At 35.2% G+C, this 27,461-nt stretch overlaps 1 protein-coding gene across 1 annotated transcript in view; it reads right to left on the bottom strand.

The window, feature by feature from the left end:
- Window positions 1-27,461, bottom strand: part of SDCCAG8 (SHH signaling and ciliogenesis regulator SDCCAG8) — a 261,854-nt gene that overhangs the window by 157,963 nt on the left and 76,430 nt on the right. Inside the window, 1 exon segment of the mRNA XM_020982077.2 lies at window positions 25,781-25,897. Within this exon segment, the coding sequence (XP_020837736.1) occupies window positions 25,781-25,897 (117 nt within the window).

The raw sequence follows: 27,461 nt of genomic DNA, 5'->3' as shown, positions 1-27,461 counted from the left end.
ATAAATAGAAAACTGGATCAGTGAAAGAGAAAATATAAGCAAGAATCAAAAACAGTGGAAATCAATAGCCCAATGTTCCATAAATCTGAAAACATAAATTACTTGGGGAAGAATTACATATTTGACAAAATCTGGTAAGAAAACTAGAAAGCAGTTTGGCAGAAATTAAGTTTAGACTAGTATCTTACACCATATATACCAAAATGGATTTATAACTTGAATATCAAAAGTCAAGTTACAAATAAATGAAAAGTAAATGAAAGGAAATTTTTTTAAGGAAATATTTTTTACTGCCAGAGGTAGAGGTCATAATCAAAAAGAGTATGGATAGAAGGGATCACAAAAGATAAAACTGATCATATGAATTAAGCAAAATTGAAAAAATGTATGCAGAGACAAAATGAATGCCACTAGGATAACAAAGTAAGGATTTCAACTGAAAAAAAAAGCTCTACATTAAATGTCTCTGATAAGGGTTAGATAGTCAAGATATCAAGAGAATACATATATATGTACATATATACATATATATCACACACGTGTGTCTAAAATACATATATACACATGTATACACAGACACGCATACAGACACCAAGAGCCATTACCCAATGGTCAAAAGACATTAAAAAAAACAAACAGTTCGAACTGCCAAATATTAACAACCCTGTGAAAGACTGCTACAAAACACTAGTAGCAGAAATGAAACTCAAAAGAACTCTGAACTTTCAGCCCACACACAGCAAATTGGCCAAGATTACAAAAAATGGGAAAAATCAACACTGGAGGGTATGCCTAAAGACAGGCACCAACCCACTAGTGCCTTAACACTATTGACGGAACTATGAATTGGTTGAAACATTCTGGAAAGCAAGTTAGAATTAATCTAAGAAAAACACTAAAATGTCCATGCCCTTTGAAGTAGAGACGGCACTGCTAGGAATATCCTCAAAAGAGTTCAAAGACAGAAATCAGAGTCTCATGAATATCTCAATGCTCATGGCAGCACTTTTTGTAGTAACAAAAAACCTGGAAACAATATAGATAACTATTAACTGGGGAATTGCCAAAGAAATTATGATATATGAACATAATGGAATACTGCGGTCTTGAAGGAATAAAAGTAGGAAGAATTCAGAGGAGCATGAGAAGACCTATATGAACTGATACAGAGTAAAGTAAGCAGAAATATCTATATATCTGTATATCCCCAATGACTTAAAATAATATATAATTAATGACTTTAACACTGTAAATAAAATGAATAAAAATAACCAAATGCGTTGTAAGTACAATGGCCAAGTATTGTCATGAAGAGATAATCAAATACACCTCCTTCCTTCTACACAGAGGTGGTGATCTATGGTTATAAAATTTTTATGTACACTTGATGTGTCTGTTAGTACATATTTTTGTCCTGCACTCTTCTTTCATTTTTAAAAAAGTCTTTGTTAAAGGGATGGGCTGCTGAGTAAGGGGTGGACAAGTGTTATATTTGGAAATAAAGACGAAATTTAAAAGATATTAACAAAATAATTTCAAAGATAATTAATGTGGAAAAAATGCTTGAAAACTCATAAAACTGTAAGATAGGAAGAGACATATGTTCATCACCTATTTTCGGATTACAGACACATCAATGATGACGGAGTTATGAACATGTTCTACCATTCCAAAAAACTACTTAGGACTATGGCACCAAAGCCACCAAACTAAAAAGGGTCTGGATCTATATCCTCTGACCTAACAAAACCACTAAGTATATACCACCTCCAAAAAGGTCAAAGATAGTTGCAGAGTGCAGGGATGTATAAATATATTTATAGTAGCACTTTTGGGTTACAGCAATGAGATGACAAGTGGGTGTCCATCAATTGGGCAATGGCTGAATGAAGAAATTGTGGTATATGAATTTAATTGCTTTGTAAGAAATGATGAATAAAAAGAATTTGGAGAAACTTAGGAAGGCTCAGGTGAATAGATGCAGGGTGCAAAGAGCAAAACCAGGGCAATGATTTACACAGTAGCAACAAGAACTGTTATTGAAGCAATGACCAGCCTTGATAATGGCAGTTTGATGATGAAACCTGCTTCCTGACTTCTGACAGAGACATCAAAGTCTAAAGGTGCAGAATGAGACATGCCTTTTCAGACACTGTCAATGAGTTAATTTGTTCTACTTGACTCTACTTGCTGGAAGTGAAGGCTTCTATTTGGGTTTGACGGTGGATTAGTGACAAATGATAGAGATGCGAAAAAAAGCATTAATAAGACATTAAAATACACAGAAAAAAACCCAAGATCAGAAGACATAAATAGGCCAATTTAGTTACTACCTTGTTAAATTTAATTAACACTTTTGAAAAGTGAGCTTTATGTAACAGAAGTTCATAGCTTTGTATGTAATCATCATTTTTCTTTTCATATGAAATGCCTATATTTGCTTATTCTTAAATTCATAAACAAAAAAGAAAATTTTTAAATGAGAAAAAATGAATTGAGAGTAAACGAACAAAGAAAACAAGCAAACATACCTCTCTTTGGTTCATTGACAGAGAACTCCCAGATGAGGAAGCCCCTTCCCTCAATACAAACTGATACTTTTCCTTGATGTCATAGTGTTAGAGAATTGCCTAGAGCAGAAATGTCAAACTTCAAATAGCAACAGGGGACCACAAGATCACAGGACCATACATAAGGATCCTTGTAGGCTATAACATATTGACTTAAAAATAATATATTGAAATTATGTAGGTTTCATTGTATTTTATATATTTTATAAATACTTCTCAATTACTTTTTAATCTGGTTCCCACAGCACATGGGAGTGCTGCAGCAGCATTAGCTTGGGACTTTGTGTTAGGCACCTCTGTTCTAGAGCACTGAGTAATCTCTCACCAATAGTTTAATTAGGAACAATGGGTATGGATTGATCTAGATGAACCTGGAGATCCCTTCCAACTTTAAGACTCTGTGATACTAGGAACACTAAAAGATATTTCTAAGTTCACTAGATGAAAATATTTGTGCTACATAAAAGTATTTTTTTGCATTTTAATTGGATTTTTAAAAATTGTGTCTCAGGTAAATCCAAGAGTTTGTCAAAAATTCAGTTTATGTGCATCAAAGCAGACTCAATGGTAGAAAATGACATGGAATAATATAGTATTCCATGTAAAACATAACCTATATATGTAAAAGTCTGAACTTGGGTTAATGACAATAAAGAAGATATAACTATTATGATATTTATTAGAGTCATATTTATATTTCTACTGTAATTTTCTGTTTAAATGAAAACCTCATAAGTTATTTTCTCCTTGACACTAAGAGATGATACACTTGAATTATTTAATTACGAATTACACAAGTCTTAGATTTCCTGGCAGGAGCCTAGCCTCAGTCAATATTTTCACAGGATGAGAGATCTCAGGAAGCCTCTGTATTTGCTATTAAACTCATAAACGGTTATATCCTTTCCAATGTGAAAACAAACAAGCCTCTAATTAATGAATGCTCATAGTTATCTTTGTTATGGAAACATTGGCCAAATTCTATCTTTAGCTATTAAATACAATTTTATAAAACATACACAAAAAAGTTAAAGCAACACACAGCAGTTAACACACACACACACACACACACACACACACACACACACACACACACACACACATGCACGCAGGTATGATGATAGGCACCAGGATATAAAGAAACAAAGCAGCCGCAACTTCTCTGGACCTTAGTTTATAGGCCTCACCTATAAAGTGAGGCAGTCAGACTAAATTAACTGTAATATCCTTATCCCTTCTAATATTCTGTGAGGATATTTAGGCCAATACTTGCCAAGTCATGGTCCTAGGAAGGTCATTGGATTTTCATATATGGCTTTTGAAGCAAGCAAAACAAATATTCCAGTCTTCCTCCAAGGAAACAGTAAGTTCAAAGGAAACTATGAGCTCCTAAATGAGACTTCAATCCCTGGAAAAATTCCAGAATGTATAATGAAAGAAATGGTTTTTTAATATCTAGAAAAGGAAGTAGCTATCTGGCTTCTGCAGAAACAGATCAAATTATACTAACTTTATTTCCTTTTCTGACAATGCTATTCAGCTGAGAGATCAACAACATCATTCCTCACAATAATCAATCGTAATTCCAGAGGACTTATGATGAAACATCCTGGCAGAGAAGTGATGCATTCCAGGTACGGAATTAGGCATATTTTTGGACATGGCCAATATGGGAATTTATTTTACTTACATGCATATTTGTTACAAGACTTTACTTTTTCTTTTTTTTTTCCAATGAGGGGAGAAAAAAGATTTTTATTTATTGGAAAAAATAATTTTAAAAATCAGTTCAAATTCCATCACCTACAGGAGGCCTTTTCTGATTGCCCCTGCTACTAGTGCCCTTCCATTCAGAGTTACCTTGTATGTTTTTCATTTGTGTCATACCTATCCCTATGTGTATGTGTTGTTTCCTCTTGTAGGATCACTTTGCTTTTGTTTTTTGGATCCTTAGTATTTAGCACACAATGCCTAGCATATAAATCCTTAATGAATGGGTGTTGTTTAGTTGACTGATTTTCCAAGAAAGTTTTAATTCTGTTTCTGAACAAACATCCTTCATAATTTGGCAGGAGAGGTCTGTCTCACTGGGGTGAGAGCAGAGCGCAGTCAAGTACAAGTAATGCCCCAGCAAGGCAGCAGCAGTCCTCGGGGGCAACTGAATTGGCAACAGTAGGTTCCAGAGCTCTCAGCCTAAAGATGGTAAGGGGGTTAGACAACTGGTCAGAACAAGATTATGTGATCTCTCTGCTAGCATTGGGTGCAGGACTCTGTGGCATTGCCCATATGCAGATCTGGGTTGCAGTCTTAGGTCACAGTACCAGGGTGAAGAGGAGCACTAGCACACTAGAGCTTGCTCTCACAAAGGAGTGGGGACCCTAGTAATATATGGCTCCAGGGTGGAAAAGAATTCTTGTGGTTGCTCACAGACCAGAGCACAGGCCAGCAGAGCAGTGACCATACCTCTTCTTAGGTCATTTGACCTTAAAAGAATTGAAAACTTACAGATTCCCAGAACTAGTTCTGAAAATGGCTGGACAAAAAACCTGAAGCTTGGGACAGTGCCCCACCTACCCTGTAGTAGAGTCCAACTTTAACATCAAGTGAAAAATCAGAAAATGGGCTGGAAAAAGGAACAACAACAGCAACAAAAAAGAACATGACCAGATAAAGCTACTATGGTGACAGGGAAGATCAAAACACAAACTCAGAAGAAAACAACAAATTCAAACCTGTCACATGCAAAGCCTCAAAGAAAAATGTGAATTGGCTACAGGCCCCAAAAGAATTCTTAGAAAAGAGCTCAAAAGGGCTGTTAAAAATCAAATAAAAGAGGTAGGGGGGAAAAATAGAGGAAAAAATGAGAGTGATAGCAAATAAAGCATGAAAAAAAGTCAACAGATTGGTAAGGAAGGCACAAAAATACTAAAGAAAATAACACCTTAAAAACAGAGCAGGCCAAATTATAAAAGAGGCACAAAAATCCACTGAAGAAAAGAACTCCTTTAAAAGTAGAACTGGCCGGAAAATAAATGTACAAAAGCTCACTGAAGAAGATAATTCTTAAACAATGAGAATTGGGCAAGTGGAAGGTGATGACTTCATGAGACATCAATAAATAATAAAACAAAGTCAAAAGAATGAAAAAAATAGAAGAAAATGTGAAATATCTCATTGGAAAAACAAAACTGAAGTAGAAAACAGATCAAGGAGAGATAATTTGAGAATTACTGGACTGTCTGAAAGCCATGGTTAAAAAAAAAAGAACTTAGCCATCATCTTTCAAGAAATTATCAAGGAAAACTTCTCTGTATTCTAGAACCAGAAGGAAAAATTAGAAATAGAAAGGACTATACCAATCACCTCCTGAATGAGATCCCAAAACCAAAATTCCCAGGAATATTATACCAAATTTCAGAGCTACTAGGTCAAGGAGAAAATACTGCAAGCAGCTGAAAAGAAACAATTCAAATATACAGTCAGGACAACACAAGATTTAGCAGTTTCTACAGCAAAAGATTGGAGGGTGTGGAATATGATATTCCAAAGGGCAAAGGATCTAGGATTACAATCAAGAATTACTTACCTAGCAAAACTGAATATAATCCTTCGGGGGGAAAATGGATATTTAATGAAATAGAGGACTTTTTCAAACATTCCTGATAAAAAGACCAAAGCTAAAAAGAAAATTTTGACTTTTAAATACAAAATTCAAGAGAAGTATAAAAAGATAAACAGGAAACAGAAATCATAAGGGATTCATAAGGTTAAACGGTTTACATTTCTACATGAGAAGATGATACTTGTAACTCCTAAGAACTTTCTTATTATTAAGGCAGTTAGAAGGAGTATACATAGACAGAGGCATGGGTGTGAGCTGAATATCATGATTTGATAATCTAAAGCAATAAAATTAAAGGGTAAGAAAGAGGAATACACTGGGAGAAGGGAAAAGGAAGAGGCAGAATGGGGTAAATTATTCCACATGAAAGGCACAAAAGAGCTTTTACAGTGATGGGGAAGATGGAGAACATGGTGGGAAGAGTGCTTGAACCTTACTCTCATCAAACTGGCTCAAGGAGAATAACATACACACTCATTTGGGTATAGAAATCTGTTTTTCCCTACAGGAAGCAGGAGAAGGAGATAAAGGGGGTAGGGCTGATAGAAGAGAGGGAAAGTTGAGGAAGGCTGTAGTCAGAAGCAAAACACTTTTGTGGATGGAAAGGGTGAAAGGAGAGAGAGAGAGAATAGGATAAACTGGTGGAGCATAGGATAAAGGGAAATACACAGGAATTATAACTGTGAAAAAAATTTACAGCAAGTTTATCTGATAAAGGCCTCATTTCTCAAATACATAAAAAATTGAGTCAAACTTACAAACATAACAGTCATTTCCTAATTGATAAATGGTCAAAGGACATGATCAGGCAGTTTTCAGATAAAGTAATCAAATCTATCTATAGTCATATAAAAATGCCCTAAATTACTATTGATTGCAGAAATACAAATTGAGACAACTCTGAGGTATACTACCTCACACCTCAGATGGGGTAATATGAAAGAAAAAGAAAATGACAAATGTTGGAAGAGATTTGGGAGAACTGGGACACTAATGCTGTGCTGGCAGAACTGTGAACTGGTTCAACTATTGTGGAGAACAATTTGGAACCATGCCTAAAGAGCTATAAAACCACTCATACACTTCGACCCAACAATACTACTACAAGGTCTGTGTCCTCAAGAGATAAAAAAGGAAAAGGACCTACCTACATACATATATACATATATACATATATACATACACATACATATACACACATACATATACACAAATATTTGTAGCAGCTCTTTTAATGGTGGCAAAGAATTGGAAACTGAAAGGATGCCCATCAACTGGAGAATGGTTGAACAAGTTGTAGTATATGATTGTGATGGAATATTTTTGTACTATAAGAAATGACAAGCAGGATACTCTCAGAAAATCCTGGAAAGACTTACATGAACTGATGCAAAGTGGGATGAGCACTATGAGGAGAATATTGTACACAGTAACAGCAATAGTGTAAAAGGGCCAACTGTGAATGACTTAGCTATTCTCAGCAATACAGTGATTCAAGACAATTCCAAAGGATTTATGACATAAAAAATGCTATCTACTTCCAAAGAAAGAACTGCTAGAGTCTGAATGCAGACTGAAACATAATTTATTTTTACTTTCTGTATTTTTCTTGGCTTTTTTTGGTCTATGTTTTCTTTCACAACATAACTACTATGGAAATATGTTTTTGAATGATTATGCACGTATAACCTATATCAAAATGCTTGCCTTCTCAATAGGGGGGGGAGGAGGGAGAGAATTTGGAACTTGAAATTTAAAAAAAAAATGAATGTTGATAATTATTTTTATATGTAATTGGGGGAAAAAATAACATATTAAAAAACTAACTTGACCTCCATACTCAGAACCTGTGCTGAAGACTTTGTTCAAGGCAAGGGTTGGGCCGTTGATGTCTTCAGGATGTGGCATTTTTGAGGCAAAGAGAGGATAGGGTTATGTTAAGTTTTGTTCCAGAGTAAGAAGAATTAAGAGAATCATTTCATGTTTTCCCCACCTCAATCCCTGTTACTCTGGCAAAACCAAACCAAACAGAAATCCTCCTTTAGTAATAGGTCAAGTAAATGTGGGTCATCTATATCTCATATATACTACAGGTGTGGTTTGTCAATGCTAGTCTGATTTGACTGCCTCTTGTCTGCAATCATATCCATCCTTTAATATATCAACCCATATGGGGGTTAGAATAAATGTACAAAACATATATATCATAAGTAAATCAAAGGACCATAGGTCCTCTGCAAAAAAGCTAATTTTTAGGAGGCATCTAAGAAGCACAGTGGATAGAACGTTAGACTTGGAATCAAGAAGGCAAGAGTTCAGATTCTTCCTCACTTATTAGCTATGTGACACTGGTCAAGTCACATTTTTTTCTGCCTCAGTTTTCCTCGTCTGCAAAATGGCAATAGTAGTAGCACCTAATTCCCAGAGTTGTTGTGAGGATCAAATGAAATAAAAATTGTAAAGTGTATTGTAAACTTTAGTGTGCTACGTAAATGTTAACTATTGTAATATTACAGATGAATTTGGGCTTAAACACATCGAATATGGAAACAGTAAAATGTAAAGTTCAAATTGTAATTCATCAGGGCGAAGAGGATTCTTACAAACATTTTATGTTGAAAATGTTCTTATAGTAAGATATAGAGGAGTCAGGTAGAAAAAGCAATACTTACAATGATAAATAGATATAAGCATGCTACAGTACTATACCAAGTTCCTTCTATTGGTACATTCCTTCTTTTATTTTCCCAGGTTCATTCTTCGATGACTATAAATGAATATCTTTAAAATCCTGCCCTACTAGACAACCAAGGAGATGCAAAAATAAATAAGAATCTCTACCCTAAGGGAACTTACAGTCCAGGAGGGGGCTAGACTCTATACACAAACACCATAAATCAAACATGAACAAAGTGTTATATGAAATCTCAGGAAAGATGATTTCTAACTGATGGGGTCAGGAGAGGCTTCATAGAGGCGGTAGCTGATGTAGGTCTTAAGAGGATAGAATTTCAAAAGGTAGAATTGAGAAAAAAGCCTTCCAGGACTAAGCAAAAGGTCACAGGTTATAAAGGTCCTAGGTCCTAGGTCAAATGATCAAGACTGATCCTGCATCATTTTCTATTTGATTCTATTCAGTGAATTGATTTTGTCCTGTTACTGCTTAAGTTATGGTTCTTTGTCTCTGAACTTAGCTCAGAAATTCAGCAGTGCTGTGATGAGTTAAATCCAGTTCTCTTGCTAATCACTATTCTATTCTTGCCTTAAGAAATGCCGCTATTCTTGGGTGATGTGAGTGGACACTAGGGAGTCTGATCTAGTATTTTCACACCATCAAGCTATTCTTCAAGGATGTCTGCTTCGCTGTCCAAAAGTCTGGGATACTATCTTTGACCTTGGAGGTGAACTCAAACAATGGACATTTTTTAAGTCACAGGAGGGAAGGAAGGGGTTGTTGTTAGCCCCTCGATTCCCTTCCAACCAATGATATGGTTCCCTGCATCTCAGCTATGTAACCAATCATTTTGTCCTCAGCCCCAAGTTATCACCTATGTTCCATTTTTTGTTCTGTACTCCCCAAAACCTATAACAGAAAACTGTGCCCTTAATTCAGGGTCCTAACTTACTAAGGAAGCTGAGATCCTATTTATTGGTAAATTCACACTTTACTAATAAGTTGCGGTCAGGACTTTGTGCCTCAGTTTACCTTGCTTTAAATGTTACATAGGGAGATGTGATAGGTCCTAGTATGAAGATCCACATACGTTCTACTAAGGCCTGAGCCCATATAGACTCAAAATATAAACACACACACATATTTTCTCCCCAGACTACACTCATTTGGACTTCATTGCCACTGAAATCTCTTCTTCCTGGAAGTCACTTCAGTCATGGAACTTGCACCTCAGAAGTACCCTCTCCCTCTGGGAACTCTGTATCTGATGGGAGGGCTACTCTCACAGGCCAGCCATTTCCCACCAGGCTACACTCCTCTGAACTTCTGGCATCTTCTCCCCCACATTCTCTCAGCCCTTTTCAGCTTGCTTTTTTATGTGTTGTTTCCCTCATTAGAATGTAAGTTCCTCAAGGGCAGGGCCTGTCTCTTGACTCTCTTTGTATCCCCAGAGCTTAGCACTGTGCCTGGCACATAATAAGCACTTAAATGCTTTTTGACTGACAGACACATACATATACAGTAATGGTTCTGACAAATGTGTGCTTAGTCTGATTTATTGGTCATATCTCCATATCCCCATAACCCTTCGCAGAAGACTCAAACCACGTCTTAGAACTCAAATACAGAAGGACCAATGTGAAAAATCAGGTCATGGCATCATAGGATAAATATATCATGACAGAGTCATAGATTTTAAGTTGGAAAAGAGACCTTAGAAGATCATCTAACCCAATCCCCTAATTTTACAATTTAAAAAAACTATGTCCAGAGAGGTTAAAACCAAGTCATATAGGGAAGTGGCAGAATCAGGATTTTAAACCTTGTTCATTGACTTTATACCCTGGATTTATTTCAATTCAAAACAATGAGCATTTATTAAGTATTTACCATGTGCCAGTCACTGTGCCAATCACTGAGTATATAGACAAAAACAATACCTGTGCTCAAGAAGCTCCCATTCTAAAGTGGGAGAAAACATGAAAAAGATTATGTATGGATAAAATGTATACAGGATAAATTGGAAGTAACCTCAGAGGCTGGGCACAAGAATTGAGAGAGATTAGGAAGTCTTCTAGAAAGTGAGATTTGAGCTAAGATTTGAGGTAAGCAAGAAAACCAAGAGGCAGAGAAAAGGAAAGGAAGATTCCAAACATAGGAAAAGTCAATGAAAAGGGTGAAGAGTTTGGGAGAGGGAGTGTCTTGTGCAAAGGAGACCTATTCTGTTAGATTACAGAGTATGTGGGAGTAAGATACTTTAAAAAAGACTGGTAATGTAGGAAGGGGCTAGGTTGTAAAAGGCTTTAAAAGCCAAACAGGATTTTATATTAGAGAGCCCCTCATATTTATTTAATTGGGGGAAGGACACATAGTGACATGGTCTGTAGACCACAGCTACCAGAATTTTGATTGGGTGGTAGATATGAATTACATGAACATCAAGAAAGGAGAGGTTACTGAGTGATGGAGGTAGGTGGAGAAGCTGGAAGTGACTATGGGGAGCAAGGAATGTTCCAACTCCCCTACTTAGATCAGTGAGCTGAGGAGAATGAGTGAAGATGCAGCCAGTCCTGGAAAACTTGGCCAGGGAGGCCCCAGATTTCATTGATTGTTAGAAGACAGAGGAAATGGGAGAGGAAAAGACTTAGGATAAAGGGAAATGTGTTGCCTATAGGACAGATATTCCAGGGGACACAGTGGAAGAGGTGGGTAGCATTCGGCTGGGTCTTTGCGTAGGAGGGTTAAGAAAAATGAGAATAAGGAATGGGGAGTAGGGAATTTAGAGTTTAGATGATGACCTACAGAAATTCACATTCATTGAGATGTATAGGGTATGACCAGGTATAAAATTGTTCACTAATGACTCCTCTTCCCAGAGGATGCTGGAGAACGCACACAGGAGACAAACAGAGCACGAGTACAAGGTCAGATGGGAAGTCTGTTTCACAACTCCTCTTTGCTCCAAAAACTGCAAATTAGGCAGGGGATGGTACATCAAGAGACAGAAATCCCCGCTCTCTACTGACTTTTCTCTTCCTCTTCCCTCAAAGGGCAGGGATAACAAGAGATGGAAGGTCTATAGGCAGAGAAAAGGTCTTGATATAGAATAGAGTTGTGGTGCTGGTTTATAGCAACCTTCTCTTGGGGGATGTGAACAACAGGAGAATGAAGGCAGGCAATCAGAAGATCTCTTCTCAAAGAAGGCTATCAAAATAGTTTAAGCATGAGGCAACAAAGGCCTGCATAATGATGATGGCAGTGTCAAATGAGAGAAGATGCAAGAGAAGCTGCTGAGGTAGAACCAACAGAACTTGGCAAAAGATTGGATACGGAAGGTGAATAAAGGCGAGGGGTTAGGATGGCATCTATATTGCAAGTTTGGGTGACTAAGAGGATGATGGTGCCCTTAACAGGAGTACATCACTTACATCCCCACTGATCGATGATTCAGTCTTGCTTTACAATCCAGAAAGTTTATGTGTTTATCTCTTTTACCTTCCCACTTTCTTCTGACTCTCTCACCATTTCTTTCCTGTCCTACCCCCACCCCAAAGATATTGAAAACTCTTTCATGCTGTTAAGTGAACTTACATAATTTCTGAGGAGAGGAGAGGTAGGTACATATCCCCACAAACTGGCACCAACCTACATTTCTATCGTTATTTCACATTACTGACTTTCACTCAGAAAATCAACTTCTACTTGTTCCTGACCTTGCCTTGCACTGATGCCTTGGTCCCTCTGCAAAGGCATTATTGCCTTCTCCCTCATGTCACCCCTAAAGGCCTGAAACATTTTCTTCCTCCCTTCCATTGAAATCCTCTTCGTTTAAGGCATTGCTCAGGTACATCATGAAGCCTCCTCTACTTTTCCCAGCTCTAGGGCACAATAAAAAAAAATCTCTGAATTTGAGATCAGAGAATCAGAATCCTGCTTCTGTTATTTAAGAGCTATGTGACTTTGGAGAAGTCATTTAAACTCTCTGGGCCTCAGGTACCTGGTGTATAAAATGAGACCCTTTTCAACTCAAATCCATGATCTAGTGACTACATCATTAACATTTTCCCTACATCTTCAAAGTTTAAATGTCAAAGCTATTTAAGGCTGTCAAGCTAAAGATTTATATATCTAGGAGAAATTTTTAAATAAAAAACTTAAATGTTCCATATTATTACCAAGTATTTAGGTTAAAAAAAAAGAAATTTAGGTATAACTTTAAAAAAACCCTTCTTAGTAAAGCAGTTAATTTTATAAAATGTGATAAAAGTTAAATTGAGATTTTTACAAGATAATATTTATATTTATTCAGTGTTATAAAACATATTCCTTTACAAAAAGAATCACATTTCTTACTATGACCTAATAAACACACAATATGTAAAACATTCCACAGAAACTTTTTGGTTTTATAGGGTCACTTAATGAAAGGTCTGATAAACCTGTGGATGCAAAGAAGAATCATGTAACTAACCACCATGACATTTCTCATTTCATATGTATTTGCTAATTTTTCCAAAATACATTTTACTAGCTCTGTTCTATTTACCACCTCTATTCTAGGCTGCCAGGAGGCAAGGTGGATAGTGCAATGCACCGGGAATCAAGAAGACCCAAATGTAAATCTTGATTCAGACATTCAGTAACTCTGATCCTGGGCAAATCACTTAACCTGTGTTTGCCTCAGCTTCCTCATCTCTAAAATTTGGATAATAATGGCACCTACCTATGAGGACCGTTGTGAGGATTAACTGAGATATGTGTAAAACACTTGGCAAATCTTAAAGATCTATATCAATGCTAACTATTACTATTATTCTCAGTTTTAAAAAATGAATACTGGAGTAGAAACATACCTCTTAGAAAACCCAACACCTGTTGGCTGATGTCTAGAGCTTGATTCAGAAGACCATAGATCTTTTAGCTTTAAGGGCTATTTAAACTTTTGTCCTGGCACTCAAATCCCTTCACAATATGGCTCCCATCTATCTTTCCAGCCTTCTTAATAACTAAGCTCCACACTAGACCCCCCCAAACAACCCTCACTTCCCTGCTCATGCTGCTCCTTAGGCCTAGAATGCCCTCTTCACTCCCACATTTGCATGCCTCTTCTGCTGCATAACATTATTTTTTTTGCATTTAAGTTATTGGTTTACATGCTTTATTATTCCAAATAGATTATAAGTTCTTTGGATTGCAGTATTTTATTTTTTATCTCACACCAAAAGTACTCAGCCTAATGTTGAACACAATGATTATATACAAATAGGAGCTTATTAATGATTTCTTTAATGAATCTCAAAGAATGTAACCTTCTTCTAGTCAAATACCACTTTATTTTGATTTCAAATCCCTAGGACTTGGCATAGTACCTTCCATCTAGAGAAGGTACTTAATACATGCTTGTTAATTGAATTGAACAGATCAATTATGTACACCAGAAGTGTCAAATTTGCAGGCCACATGGCAAAACTCCAGAGTATCTGCTAGACTCAGATTAAAATGTAATTGGGAAATGCTTAACATAATAAATAAAAACACACCACTGAGGTGCATCTTAATATTAGGCAGCATGGTGAAGTGGAAAGAGCCCCAATAAATACTTGGGTTTGGAGCAGTGGTGTCAAACTCAGACAGAAACAGATTCTGTAGGCATCATGCTGACTTAGAAAACTACAAATTAACATTATCTATGTTGTATTATTTTCCCCCTCAATTACATTTTAATGTGGTTCCAGCACACTGAGCTACAGGAGTTTGATACCTCTGGTCTAGACCAACCTGTTCCCTCTGGTCTTTTAAAGTTATGAATGGCCATACTATCGGGGCCACCAAGGATGAACAAAGAAGGGTGAACATACATAAACCTAGTTTAGTGTGCCCATAAAAAAAAATTATAAATGAGTTAACGTGACTTATGTAAGTAAGAATCATACTACATTGAAGCCAGAAAAGTCTAAAGTCTCTAGCCCAGCATCTTGGTGACATGCAGATAAGGAAACTGAGGACAGGCAAACCGAAGCAACTTGTATGAGAGCACCCAGCTGAAGGAGTAAGGGCAGGTCTCAAACTCAAATCACAGAAAAGTTCTGAAAAGACCTCAGAGATTATTAAAGTTCAACCCCACCCCCACTCCTTTTTTGAGGGAGTGGGGCAGGGAAGCCATTGGGGTTAAGTGACTTGCCCAGAGTCTCACAAGTAGTAAGCGTCTGATCAAGTGATCATGACTAGCCTTATTCTCTCCCAAGCATCATTTCAGTCTGTCTGTTATACGTGGAGCTATTACATGAATTGCTTCAAGTACTAGCAAAAATATCTCTGAAAAGTGCTGGCAAATTGAATTCTTAGCATTTTTTTCACACCATTGCCCACCTCCTTCCCTCACCCCAACCTTAGTCAAGGGCACAAGTCACTGATTTTTGCAACTTTTCTCATATTACTGTTTTCCTCATTTTCCCTCATTCCTCAGTAGCACTCAAAAGCCAATTTTTGTGCCTTGACCGAGTTCAAAATTAAGAGATAAAACATGAAAGCACTTAGAATAATAACTGTAATTTGTGAATTGGTTACTATAATACAAAGTAAGAGATTTCAGAAATTTGATCTTGAATTTTATAAATATGGGAAGAGAAGATACATTTCTAGCATATTTTAATGAAAATTGTTAAAATATTTTAACTCAAAGATAAAACACTTTACTCCTTATATTAAAAAAAACAACTTCAGACTTCTAAAAACCTAATCTGTATAGAAAACACTAATTCTTTACTCATGATTCTTTGCTTTCTCTTTCTTCACTCAACCATGTCCACTAACAATGGGTGTACTCCATGGCTCTATTTTAGGTCCTCTTCTCTTTTCCTTCTAAACCAGGAGCTCTTAACCTGAGGTTCACAGAACAGCTACATGGGCTTAACTGGGAGGAAAATTACATCTTTATTTCAATATAGCTAATTTTCTTTGTAATTCTATATGTCTTATTTTACTTATTGAAAAGTAGTGTTCTGAGAAGGCGGTGGTGTTCATAAGTTTCATCAAATTTTCCAAAATATCTAAGACACAAAAAGGTTCTGCTTTTTAATATAACACTGGGTGATCTCATCAGAACCCATAGGCTCAACTGCTGTACAGATAATCCCTATATGTGTATCATATAAATTAAATATAAATATATTTATAATATACCCTGTATATATGTGTGTATGCATCTACATACATACAGGTTATTAAAGCATAAAACTACACTAAAACTTCTGAAATACTTTGTATGTAGAAAACATAGTACCATCAACTGCCTTTCAGACATTTCAAACGAGACATCCTCAAGGTATTTCAAATTCAACATGTCCAAAACAGAATTCATTATCTTTATCCCATAAAAGTCCCCTTTTAATAATACTATGAGAGACACCACTTATTCTTCCAGTCACCCAGGCTTGTAAACCCAGGGTCAATCTCAACTTCATACTCTCACACCATGTAGCTGCCCAATCCCGCTGCCAAATCTTGCCAAATACCTCCACAAAAACCTCTTGTATAGCTCCTGTTCTCTACACTTGGAAAGCTATAACAATATTTCAAACACTTGCCATCTCTTACCTGGACTATTGTAACAGCCCCTTCTAACCAGTCTTCCTCCTATAAGTTTCAATGCTTTTCTACTCAGTTATCAAAATGCTTTTCTAAAAGTAAAGGTTTGACCATCTCTCTCTCGCGCGCTCTCTCTCTCTCTCTCTCACACACACACACACACACACACACACACACACACACACACCCCCCACCTCAATGTGCTCCAGCGTCTCCCTATTACCTCCTGGCTCAAATAGAACTTCCTCTGTTTAGTATTTTAAGCTCTTAATAATATGGACCCTTTACATACACACACACACACACACACACACACACACAATAATAGGTTTACTTGCTGTTTTTCTCAATCAGTACTTCATCCCCATTTTTGTACTTTTGTATTGGCTTCTCCCTCGTGCCTGGAATACTCTCTCCTTAACTCTACACCTCTTAGTTTCACTGGCTTTCCTTAAAGCTCAAATCAAATACCTCCTTCCATCTCAGGACCATCCTGGTACCCTTAGATGCTAGTGCCTATCCATGTAAAGTTACCTTCCATCTACTCTGTGTACATCTTGAAAGTACCTTAGTTATTAATATGTAGAATGTAAGTTCCTCTAGGGCAAAGATCAATTGAGGTATGGTCAAAGGATTTAAACAAAAAGTTCTCAGAAGAAATGTACACTCTTAAAATTCACATGAAAGAATCTAAATTACTAATAATATGAGAAATACAAATCCACACTGAGGTTTCATTTCACACCCAGAAAATGGCAAAGGACAAAAAATTGAAAATGTTTCAAGGGTTGTGGAAAGATTGGCACACTAATGTATTGTTGGTAGAGTGGTGAATTAGTAAGCATTTTAGAATTCAATATGGAATTACGCACATATAGTGATTAAAATGCCAATACCTTTTGACCCATAAACTCCATTACAACACATATACCCCAAACAGGTTACTGACAAAAAAGGCCTCTGTACTCCAAAATATTTGTAGCAGCACTTTTTGTGGAAGCAAACAACTGAAAACAAAGATGATGCTGGCAAATGAGTAAACAAATTGTGGCACATAAATGTATTTGAATATTATTGTGCTGCAAGAAATGACAAACTTGATGAATACAGAGAATCATGGAAAGACTTTTTACAAGGTGACGCAGTATGAAATAAGCAGAACCAGGAAAATAAGTAATGCACTAAAACAATATAAATGCAAAGATGAACCATAAAACAATAAAAAAAGAATGATACAAAATTGCACTGAACAAATATGGTCCCCCAAAAGATAGACGACACCTCCTTCCACTACTCTGCAAAGGCAGAGGTGGCCTGCCAGTGTGGAACATGGCATATATTTTCAGATTTTTTTTTAAGATCATCTAATAATCAGTTTTGCTAATTTTTTTCTTTTTATCTTTTTCTTTTAAAAATTATTTTTCATACGGATGATTCTCTGGGAAGGGAGAATGGAATAGATACAGGGGAAAATTTAAGTAATATGAAAAAGAAAAGATATCTATAACATTTATTTTTAAAAAGCAATGAACCTTTAAGAAGTCATCTGATATGAATTTTACTCAAATAAAATTTGCTACTAGATATGCTGTTACCAGTAATAGTAGATACTAGAGAAATCCTTGTGGTTGGAGTGATATGAAAAGAACATAAGCACTAAAATTACCTCTAAGTTAAGATTCTCTTACATTCAAGCTATATATTCCAAGGGAAATACTTTGTTTTAAATCCCTAAACTATGTGCTGGCCCTTAGTTCTAAGGGCCTTGTTTTCTTCCTGCATCTTTAATTGTTTAATAGCCCTATTTAGGCAGCAAAGAGATATTTCCTGTTTGTTGGCTTTTTTTTTTTTAGGTATTCAGGGAATGGGATTTTTCTGTATAATGGGTATTAAGAGCCAGATCAAAATAATTACTTACATAATTGGTTATTTCCATACACGGTAATTTCTGTATATACTACATTTCCTTTGAGTGGGAATACCCACAATGTTCTCAATTATTTTGTACAAGTGATTAATAAGAGTTTTAAATAATGTGCTCCCTAAGGCCAATTCACTCAATATATTCCCTAGGTTGATAATGTAATTTTGTGGTTTGTTACTAGTAGTAAATATAAATGAAAATAGCAATTTGAGTAACTGTCTAAATAAAAAATATAATTTCAAAAAGTTAAGAGTTTTTTTTAAAAAGCTGCATAAATTGATACAGTTATTTGTTCTGGGCAATTCCATTCAAACTGAAGTATTACAAGTAAAAAAAAAAAGCTGATTCATATGGCCTAAAGCAAACTAAAGAAGATGCTATAAAAATAAACTCTACCTCAGTTAGGCTGTGATAAGAACAATTTTTCTAATTATATGGATATAGAATAGACTCTTTTTTAAAAAAAAAAGCTTTATTGCATCACACACATTGAACCAGGTTCTCCCTACTACAAACTGTAGCCTGCACAAAGCTGTACTCTATTAGGCTGCTGATGTGATGTGTTGCTTTGCAATTTTTAAATTATTTCCCCAAATATGTATTCTTCCCCTTCCCTTCTACCCCCAAGAAGATTCTAAGATATTCAGAAAGCAGGAACAATTTCTTCTATTTGTTTTGCAGCATAACACCTGCTTTGCTATACAATTAGTACTCAATAACCATTATCAATTAAGAATACAAAGAAGAAATAACACAGGCCATGCAAAACTGAAATTGGAGGTGGGAGAGAGCACTTGATGTTTTTATTTTACATTGGAGAAGCCAATCTTATCAGTGGCATGACAAGGATAAGGAATTGAACACACACAACTAGAGACATAAAAATATATAAAATAATATATATTATCTTAAACTTTATACGCCCATTAGGGTTAGGGTGATACAATTGTATATTCTTTCCTCAGACACAAAATTAGTTGGTTATGGTGCTGCTGTACAAAAGGTATAATTCAGTGGACACTATCCCATACATTCTATAGAAAGAAATGTGTGTGCCAGAAGTGGCAAGCCAGTCTTTGCTGGAACATTTGCTGTAGCCAGACATAAGCTGTTTTTACTGCAATATAATAACTACCTTCTTCTCCCCTGTACACACGCATACCTAGGACTCTCCTAGAAACAAGAGAATAAAGTTCAATTTTATTTAACTATTATTAATATATAATTGGTATATTATAATATACCAATTATATGATTATATCATAATTACTATACCGTATTCTATATTATATAATGATTATATAATTGGTATATTATAATATACCAATTATATGATTATATCATAATTACTATACCGTATTCTATATTATATAATGATTATAATAGAACATGTTACAATTATAATAATATATAATGTTACAAGTCCTGGAAAAGAGGGAGAGGTGTCACAATTCATTTATCATTATGCTTAACAGACAATTTTTATACATTACATATTTTAGATGATATTCAGGAAGTTTATAGAACCTATGAACTACATGAGCTTCCAGAGGTCACCTAGGCCAGAGTTGTCAAACTCCCAGGCGCACAGCCCGAATGCTGCCTAAACAAGATTAAAATGTTACTGGGAAATGTTTAACAAAACACAGTGTTAATTTGTGGTTTTCCACGTCAATATGTGGCAGGCAGGGATCTGTTTCTATTTAAGTTTGTCACCACTGATCTAGGCGGTCTCCCATTCCTCCCTTATGAACCTTGTGAACTACAAACACTCTCAGTATGAATGAGGAGAGTCACTCCTATTATTCAAAAAACAAAAACGAACCAAAAAACTCTAGTAAAAGGAATTCCACAGAGCAAGACATAATACATAGACAGGAATGGATTACTATAGGAAGTTCCTCCCTAAGTTCAACATGCATAGAGAGCTATGACCTAGATGACAGGAGCAACAGGTAGACCTTGAACTGCTTGAATCACGGGAACAAAAAGTAGGCTCCTTCGTGTTCTGACGTCATCCTGGTAAAGGATCTTCAGTAGAGCGGCCAAGGGAGCTGTGCTTGGCCTATTTAGAATTTTATCATTTATTTAAAGGCACAGATGAATTTGCAGGTTCCACAAAGCTGGGAAGGACAGTCCACATGCAGGATGGAAGGATCAGAATTCAAAAATATCTTAACAGGCTAGAGTAAGTGTTAAATCAAGTAAGAAAAAAACTTAATCAAGAAAAATGGAAAGTATTAGCTTCCTGAGAACAAGCTAGCAGAGGCATAGTTAGAAAATAGTCTGCCTGCCAAAAGAGTTGGGGGTTTCAGTAGATGACAAACTCAATAGAAGTCAAAGGTGTAAAATATAAGTTAAAGCAAAAAACATAAATCTGCTCTTAGGTACAAAAGTGGCACGTACCAAAACAAGCACAGCCTCTGGGAATAGTGAGACCGCCAAGCTTGATTCATTTTTCTGCTCTAGCCCAACAATAGCTGAAACCCTTTGTTAGGTTCCTGAGTGAAACTTAGGTAGAAGAGACCAATAAACTGCAGTGTCCTGCTGAAACCACCAAGTTAGTGAAAGGTCTTGAGTCCACGCCTGGTGAAAAGTGAGTAAAGAAACTGGGGCTGTTGAGAGAAAATCAAACTCAGTGCGGGTCACGGCTATTGTCAAGTATTTGAGAGGAAGGCAGGTGGCATAGGATTTGACAGACATTCTTACTGAGGTCAGATAGCTCTAGAGCTGGAAGAGACCTCTAGGCTATCTAGTTCAATCTCCTCATCTTACAAATGAGGCAAGTGGACTAGGAGGAGGTTAAGTGACTTGACCAAGGACACACAGGGGGTAATCACCAGAGAGGAGATTTGAACCCAGGTCCTCTAACTCCAGTCAGTGTTGGGGTTGTTGTTTTTTCCCCCTATCCCATTGTACTATACTATATCAGAAGGTACAACCAGAAGCAGTTACAAAGGGTAACTTTAAGCTTGGTAAAAACTTCCTAAACAACTCTATTCAGAAACTAAACACGCCACTCCAGGAGGCCTTGGGTAGTTCTCTCACTGACGGTCTTCAAGGAAAGGCTAGATGACACCTTGTTGGGTATTCTGTAGAGACAATTCATTTTTTTAGGTATAGGTTGGACCAGATGTGTGGGGAGGTCCCTTCCAACTGTGAGACTCAGTTGACTCTTTGGTTGTGATGAAATCATTCTGTTTCTGTTCTGCAACATTGAAGATGGAGCTTTAAGTCCTTACTTTAAACATTATTTTCTAAACATTAGTTTAGAATTTCTAATAAAAATATAGTTCTTACTTATTTCCTAGCCTTAAATTAGTTTTTTCCCCCTCTTCCTTCATAATTTCCAGGTTCTCATACCTTCAGAATATGGAATCTAAGGGATCCATTGACTAAAATAGAATTTGAAAATGACCTCACAGGCTTATCAGTAATATTCCTTTATGGATACAACCTATTTTTTATGTTTTAGCATCAAATTGCTGAATTCCATTAAATGTAGGTCTGAATAATCCACATATCCTTTTCTGTTATTGCTTTTACTGACAAACTTTGGACTACATTTGTTTTACACATATGTATGATTCTTCTACTTGCCAAACTTTTTATTAACAATATTTATAACATACTGATAAAGTTTTGCATATTATTTCTTTCTTCTATATTTATATCATGTCCCCATAAGTGGTAACTTCCATATAATATGGTTATATTATATTCCATCTTTTAACTCACTGACTGAAATAAGAGCAGATTAACCATGCAATTCTAAACACAAAACTTAATAGCACCTTCTCCATCCTGAACTAAGTCAAAGCCAAATCATTCCTTATTGATAAATGAGGATGTTATATCCAGTCATCTGTCCATTTTACAGTACAATAGGCTAAACAACCTGGTGACTGTGCCACATAATGCATCTATTACATCCCAAACAAGTCCAATTTTACATATAAGTGGATCCCAAAGCCCAAAGTCTCTGGTGGAATAAAGGAGACCAGAGAAAACAGTTAAAAAATTCTTATCGAAACATCATAGACATGGGAGAGTATGTGTATTTGTAAGCATAAAAGAATCCCAATCCTCCTATCACTGCTGCTATTCACCAAGGTAAAGAGAGAGAGAGCAAGAGCTGGGCTTCCACTCCGCTTTGCATGATGATCCCAGCTAATTTCTTAGAGTCATAGGGATAGAACGGAGATGGTTCCATCACTCTGGTGTTTGAAAGAATACCTTACTCATCCAATTCTGGGATCCAACAAAGGCTCTCAAAACCAAAACATCAGATATCATTTCTTGCAATGTTCTTAAGTCTCTGGAGCATAGAACTCTTAAACACGTATTTGGGCTTCTTTCAGACACTAAGGATCTCTACTTTAGATATGATTATAACTGAAGTAACAGCAGACTAACTGCATCGCCCAAAAGCCCCCTACTGGACTAAATTATATTTCCTTAGCTTGTTGATAGGACAGCTTGTCAACTTGGAACAGATTCAAGACTTTAAAAAAATTTTTTTTGATGGAGTTTAATGATAACACTACCAATTGTGCATTATAACAAATAAGGCATGCGAGATTTACTAGAATTTCACTTTATTTCACAAAGAAAATGACCACACCCAATACAGGCTGATATATAAAATTATACAGGTTGTCTACAAACATAAAATTAAACCCTAATTAAAAAAGAAAGCTCAGGTTTCTCATTTCCCTGTGCATCAAATATCTTTTCTGTGCATTAAGCATCCAACGAACTTGACAGGTACTTTGTAAACTGAAGAGATACAAAGGGGTCGATGGGAAGAACAATCTGGCCGTCAGTTCCTATAGTTATATGGGGAAAAAAAAAAAGAAGGGGGAAATACACTGTCATTGTTGCTCTTCTAACCCTTATTTCTAATTGAAGTCCTGACTCTGGTCAGAAGGAAAATGAATATAGTGATCTAACACTTCTCCTATGTAATACGCACACACACCACAAAAGTCTCATTTTCACTACCCTCAGTGACATATTCAGGTTTCATCTTTCCTACTTTTAAAATTTTAACATGAATTCATATTATCCAGAAAATTAATAAAGTAATAACATAAAAAATTGTAGCCAAATTTGTAATGTGAAAAGTTTTTTTCTTGCTGAACAAAAATGAATGGAAAACACAAACATTAATTATGTATTCTGGTATTGGTGCTTCAGTTAGGATATGTCCAACTTTTAAAAGTCAAATGTAAATTTGTCTCCTGTGTGCAGATGGAAGCCATGGAGAGTACCTTTTTGGTCTCAGCCAGAAGGTCGGGTCATGGCTGAAAGACCAAGGAACAAATGCTATTTGCCATTCCAAACTATTCAGAAATAAGACACCACTATCCGTCCTTTTAAAAAGTCTGTTCAATGAATGCTGGTGACAACAAGTACATAAGAGATTTCTTCACATTCTGTTAAAGATACAGGACAACGCACACTCGTTACTGTGTGAGGGTTTTTATGTCCAATGCCATGGCCTCTTAGAGAGTAGAACTTCTGTCTAAAGGCTTACTTTTTAAAAGTAATTCTAAGGGTTAAGAACGTACAAGATAAAAAAAATCTGAACACTTTAAACTTTTTTAATTCTGAAATTTCATTCTCAAAAATATGATTTACTTGTCAGTAACAACATGATGTGTAGATTGTTACAGGGGAAATAGCTATTAATAACCTAGAGTTATATTGGTTACTACAGTGAAGTTTATAACAGGTGGAAGAGAAGAGACAAGGTATTAATAGTACGCAAGGTAACCGAGAATTTTCTGTTTTACGTTTTCCTAGGTAGACTAAAATCCTATGCCTAAAGTATGCCGTAGAAGACGATCAATGGTAATACAATGTATAAAAACACTCTACTTTAAATTTTCCAGTTAATAAGCACACCAAGTTGATACAACTCCTTTTTTCAATATCAGAAAATAAGAATTCCTCCTGTTTTTTCAACCTCACTAGGCCTTACGAACCTAGTAAACTAATTCTCAGACCTACTAAATATCATATCCTCCACTGGATCCGCTAAGAGTACATTTAAAAATATCTTTGTTGAGAATTATGGCATTTTAAAGTTCAGAAAAACCTTATTGATCTTCTCTTTTACATTTGACAGATAAGGAAACTGAGGTCCAGAGAGGCCATGTGACCTTTTAAGGTCACACAGCAATCTGTTACTTTCATGTCCACTGCTCTTTCCAAAATAATTTTCACTGTCTACTTTAGGCTACCTCTAAAATAATAATAATAATAATAATAATAATAATAATAATAATAATAATATTGATTTAAGTATAAAAATGCATTATTTTCTTTTGTACTATCCATACTTTCAATTCAGTGGCAGAGGTTTCATACAAATTCTCAATTAAGACTTAGTAGATATTTCATGTCCAATTTCTTCACTTAATCGGCATATTTTCCAGTTTATTTTATTAAAAGGATAAAAATTCAAAGACATAAAAATTATTGATATAGTTGTGCTTTTATATCTCCATGTATAGATCTGGAAAATTTTTACTGGGGTTCATCTCTTCGAATACGTATAATAAGTAACGATGACTTAAAACAGTTGTACTCAGAATGTAAAACTGATTATACAAATGATCATTATGTATCCTGCTTTTCTTTATGAAGACTAAATGATATTATGTAAATATTCATATGATTACTGTATACGTAAAGAGTAGTGTGTACCTAAAATACTCCATATTGAAACATAAAAACTAATAATCAGAAGTCAGCCAATGAGATGTCTCCCTGAAAACTTCATCTCTCTCTTATGAATTAAAATTGGTATAGACACATTCATTCAATAAAAGACACAACAGCAAAATATCTGTTTAAATTGGAATTTCAGTAGCAGTTCCTTCTCATATTTACAGTATTTCAAAGCTTCTTAAACTAAAGTACTATGTGATTATCTAATGCACAAAATTGGTTCCCACACTGCCAGCAATCAATTTGATTGACATATTTACATATCACCTCATCTTGTCTTACAAATTTTAAACTTTTCAATTAATCCAAAAATTCATTTGAGTTGGTTTTCAGAAGAAATTGTTATAGGAATATTTCTTATATTCAAAACATACTAGCAAATTCTTTTATTTTAGAATTATACATACCCAAACGTACATTTATGACTGAGAATGTGTTTAACAGACAGAAAGACAGACAAAGTAGTTGTGTTCACAGCACTTCATGTGAAAGGTAATAAATAATATTTTGCTATTATGAATGAACCTTCAGTCATATTATCTGGCCTGTGGCCATTGAGAGATAGTCTTAAAATGAATTACCATAAACATGAATAATTCTAACTTTAGAAATAATTCTAGTAATTTCTTTAATAACTGCAAAGTTATGCCAGTATCATGTCTTACCTGGTCTTTAATTTCAAGCTCCCTTAGAGTTTTTGTTCTGTACTCTCTGTGCTCCTTTTCTGCCTCATCCTTCTTCATTTTGGTTTGATTCAACTGATAGCGCATTTCTCCACACACCTGTTAGATTACAGAGACAACATGGTATTTAACATGTAATCTATTGGGGATGCCTTCAATTAGATCTCTTGGTGCCCCCTAGAGGCTATTTAAAATAAGTACAATTCTACCTCTTTCAGAAAGATACGGAGCATTTTACTGCAAGAGGCCTTGGACCTCCCCTTGGAACATGCCCCTCATTTTGCAAATGAGAAAATTAGGACTTGAAGTTGATGTTTTCCCAACATTCATTTTGTAATTTTTAATTCACCACGATGACAATAAATTATAAAATAACTCCAGATATTATGTTCCTAATAGGTACCATCATCTACTTTCAATTTGAATCAAATTGTTAACAACAATAATATTTTAAAATCATTTTCTTTTTAAAATTAATATGTTTGAATGATAATTGTACATTATAGCATTACCCCAAATACATGAGTATTTAAGGGTGGTTTTAAAAAGTATTTCGACTTAAATTTCAAAAGCATTTTCAAAGGTGAAAAACTGTAAAGCTAAGAGCTTAATTTTTTTTAACTACATTTTTCTGCTACTTGAGAGTACAATGCTAGGATTTATTTATCTACTTTTATCTTTGGTAGTAACACCTTAAAATTTACTATGGTGTTATATTTTGTAAATAATAATTTAATTGCTGGGAACTTATCGAATGAAGAATCTTCTGCAATAGAAACAGAGCACAACTAAGAGAATGGAGAATCAATAATGTATTTGTTATGAAAATATTTTGAATAGCATTCAAGAAAGATATTTTTTCAATAAATAGCTTGTTATATTAAACAGAAAATATATCACCTTAATGGTGTATTTTATATCTTTCTCTATAATTTTTGTTTTATTTTTACATTTTAAATTCCCTATGGCCTTTAAAGAGATGCACTATACTAAGATATGTGGGTGGTTAAAAAGCAAAATGCAAATTAAGAAATACCAGGGAAACAATGATAGTACAATCCAATACATTAACAACTGCATTTAAATTTATTACATTCACAATTATCATGGCTATTTCTAATCACATCATTTCTATTTAATAATTACTTTTGATGCAAACTTTGAGTTCAGCATTTCTACAACAGCCGAATTACTATGATTTTATGACATCAGAAAATCTTCATGTTTTTCTGTCAAATAAATGTTGAAGAAAAAGCACTATAAACTATTCCTCTTTTTGAACTATCAAGATCACTAAACAAGATAGGTGAAAGAATCAATAACAGATTCTTAACTATTGGCTCATGGAAACCAAAGGACTGAATTAAATTATTAGAAGTATTACTTTCAATTCAATAAATGTCCTCAATATATGAGAGCTGAAAACGTTCATCACAAAACTTTAGGATTTTACAGAAAGTTTTCAATCTCAAATATTAAACAGGAAATTAGGAGTGCCATGGGGAAAAAAACCCTAAAAATACAGAAAAGCAGAATATTTGAAAGCCATTACTTGCTATGATTTTAACACTTAAATATAAACTTTTAAACAATATGTTTGTTATACAATTTAAATTATTATAATTATATTAAAATTTCTTATGACTAATCATAACCTCTCTGG

The sequence above is a fragment of the Phascolarctos cinereus genome, unplaced genomic scaffold (genome assembly GCF_003287225.1).
Source record: "Phascolarctos cinereus isolate Bilbo 61053 unplaced genomic scaffold, phaCin_HiC Scaffold_5;HRSCAF=322, whole genome shotgun sequence".
Taxonomy (NCBI): domain Eukaryota; kingdom Metazoa; phylum Chordata; class Mammalia; order Diprotodontia; family Phascolarctidae; genus Phascolarctos; species Phascolarctos cinereus.
This window is presented reverse-complemented; position numbering and strand designations above follow the sequence as displayed.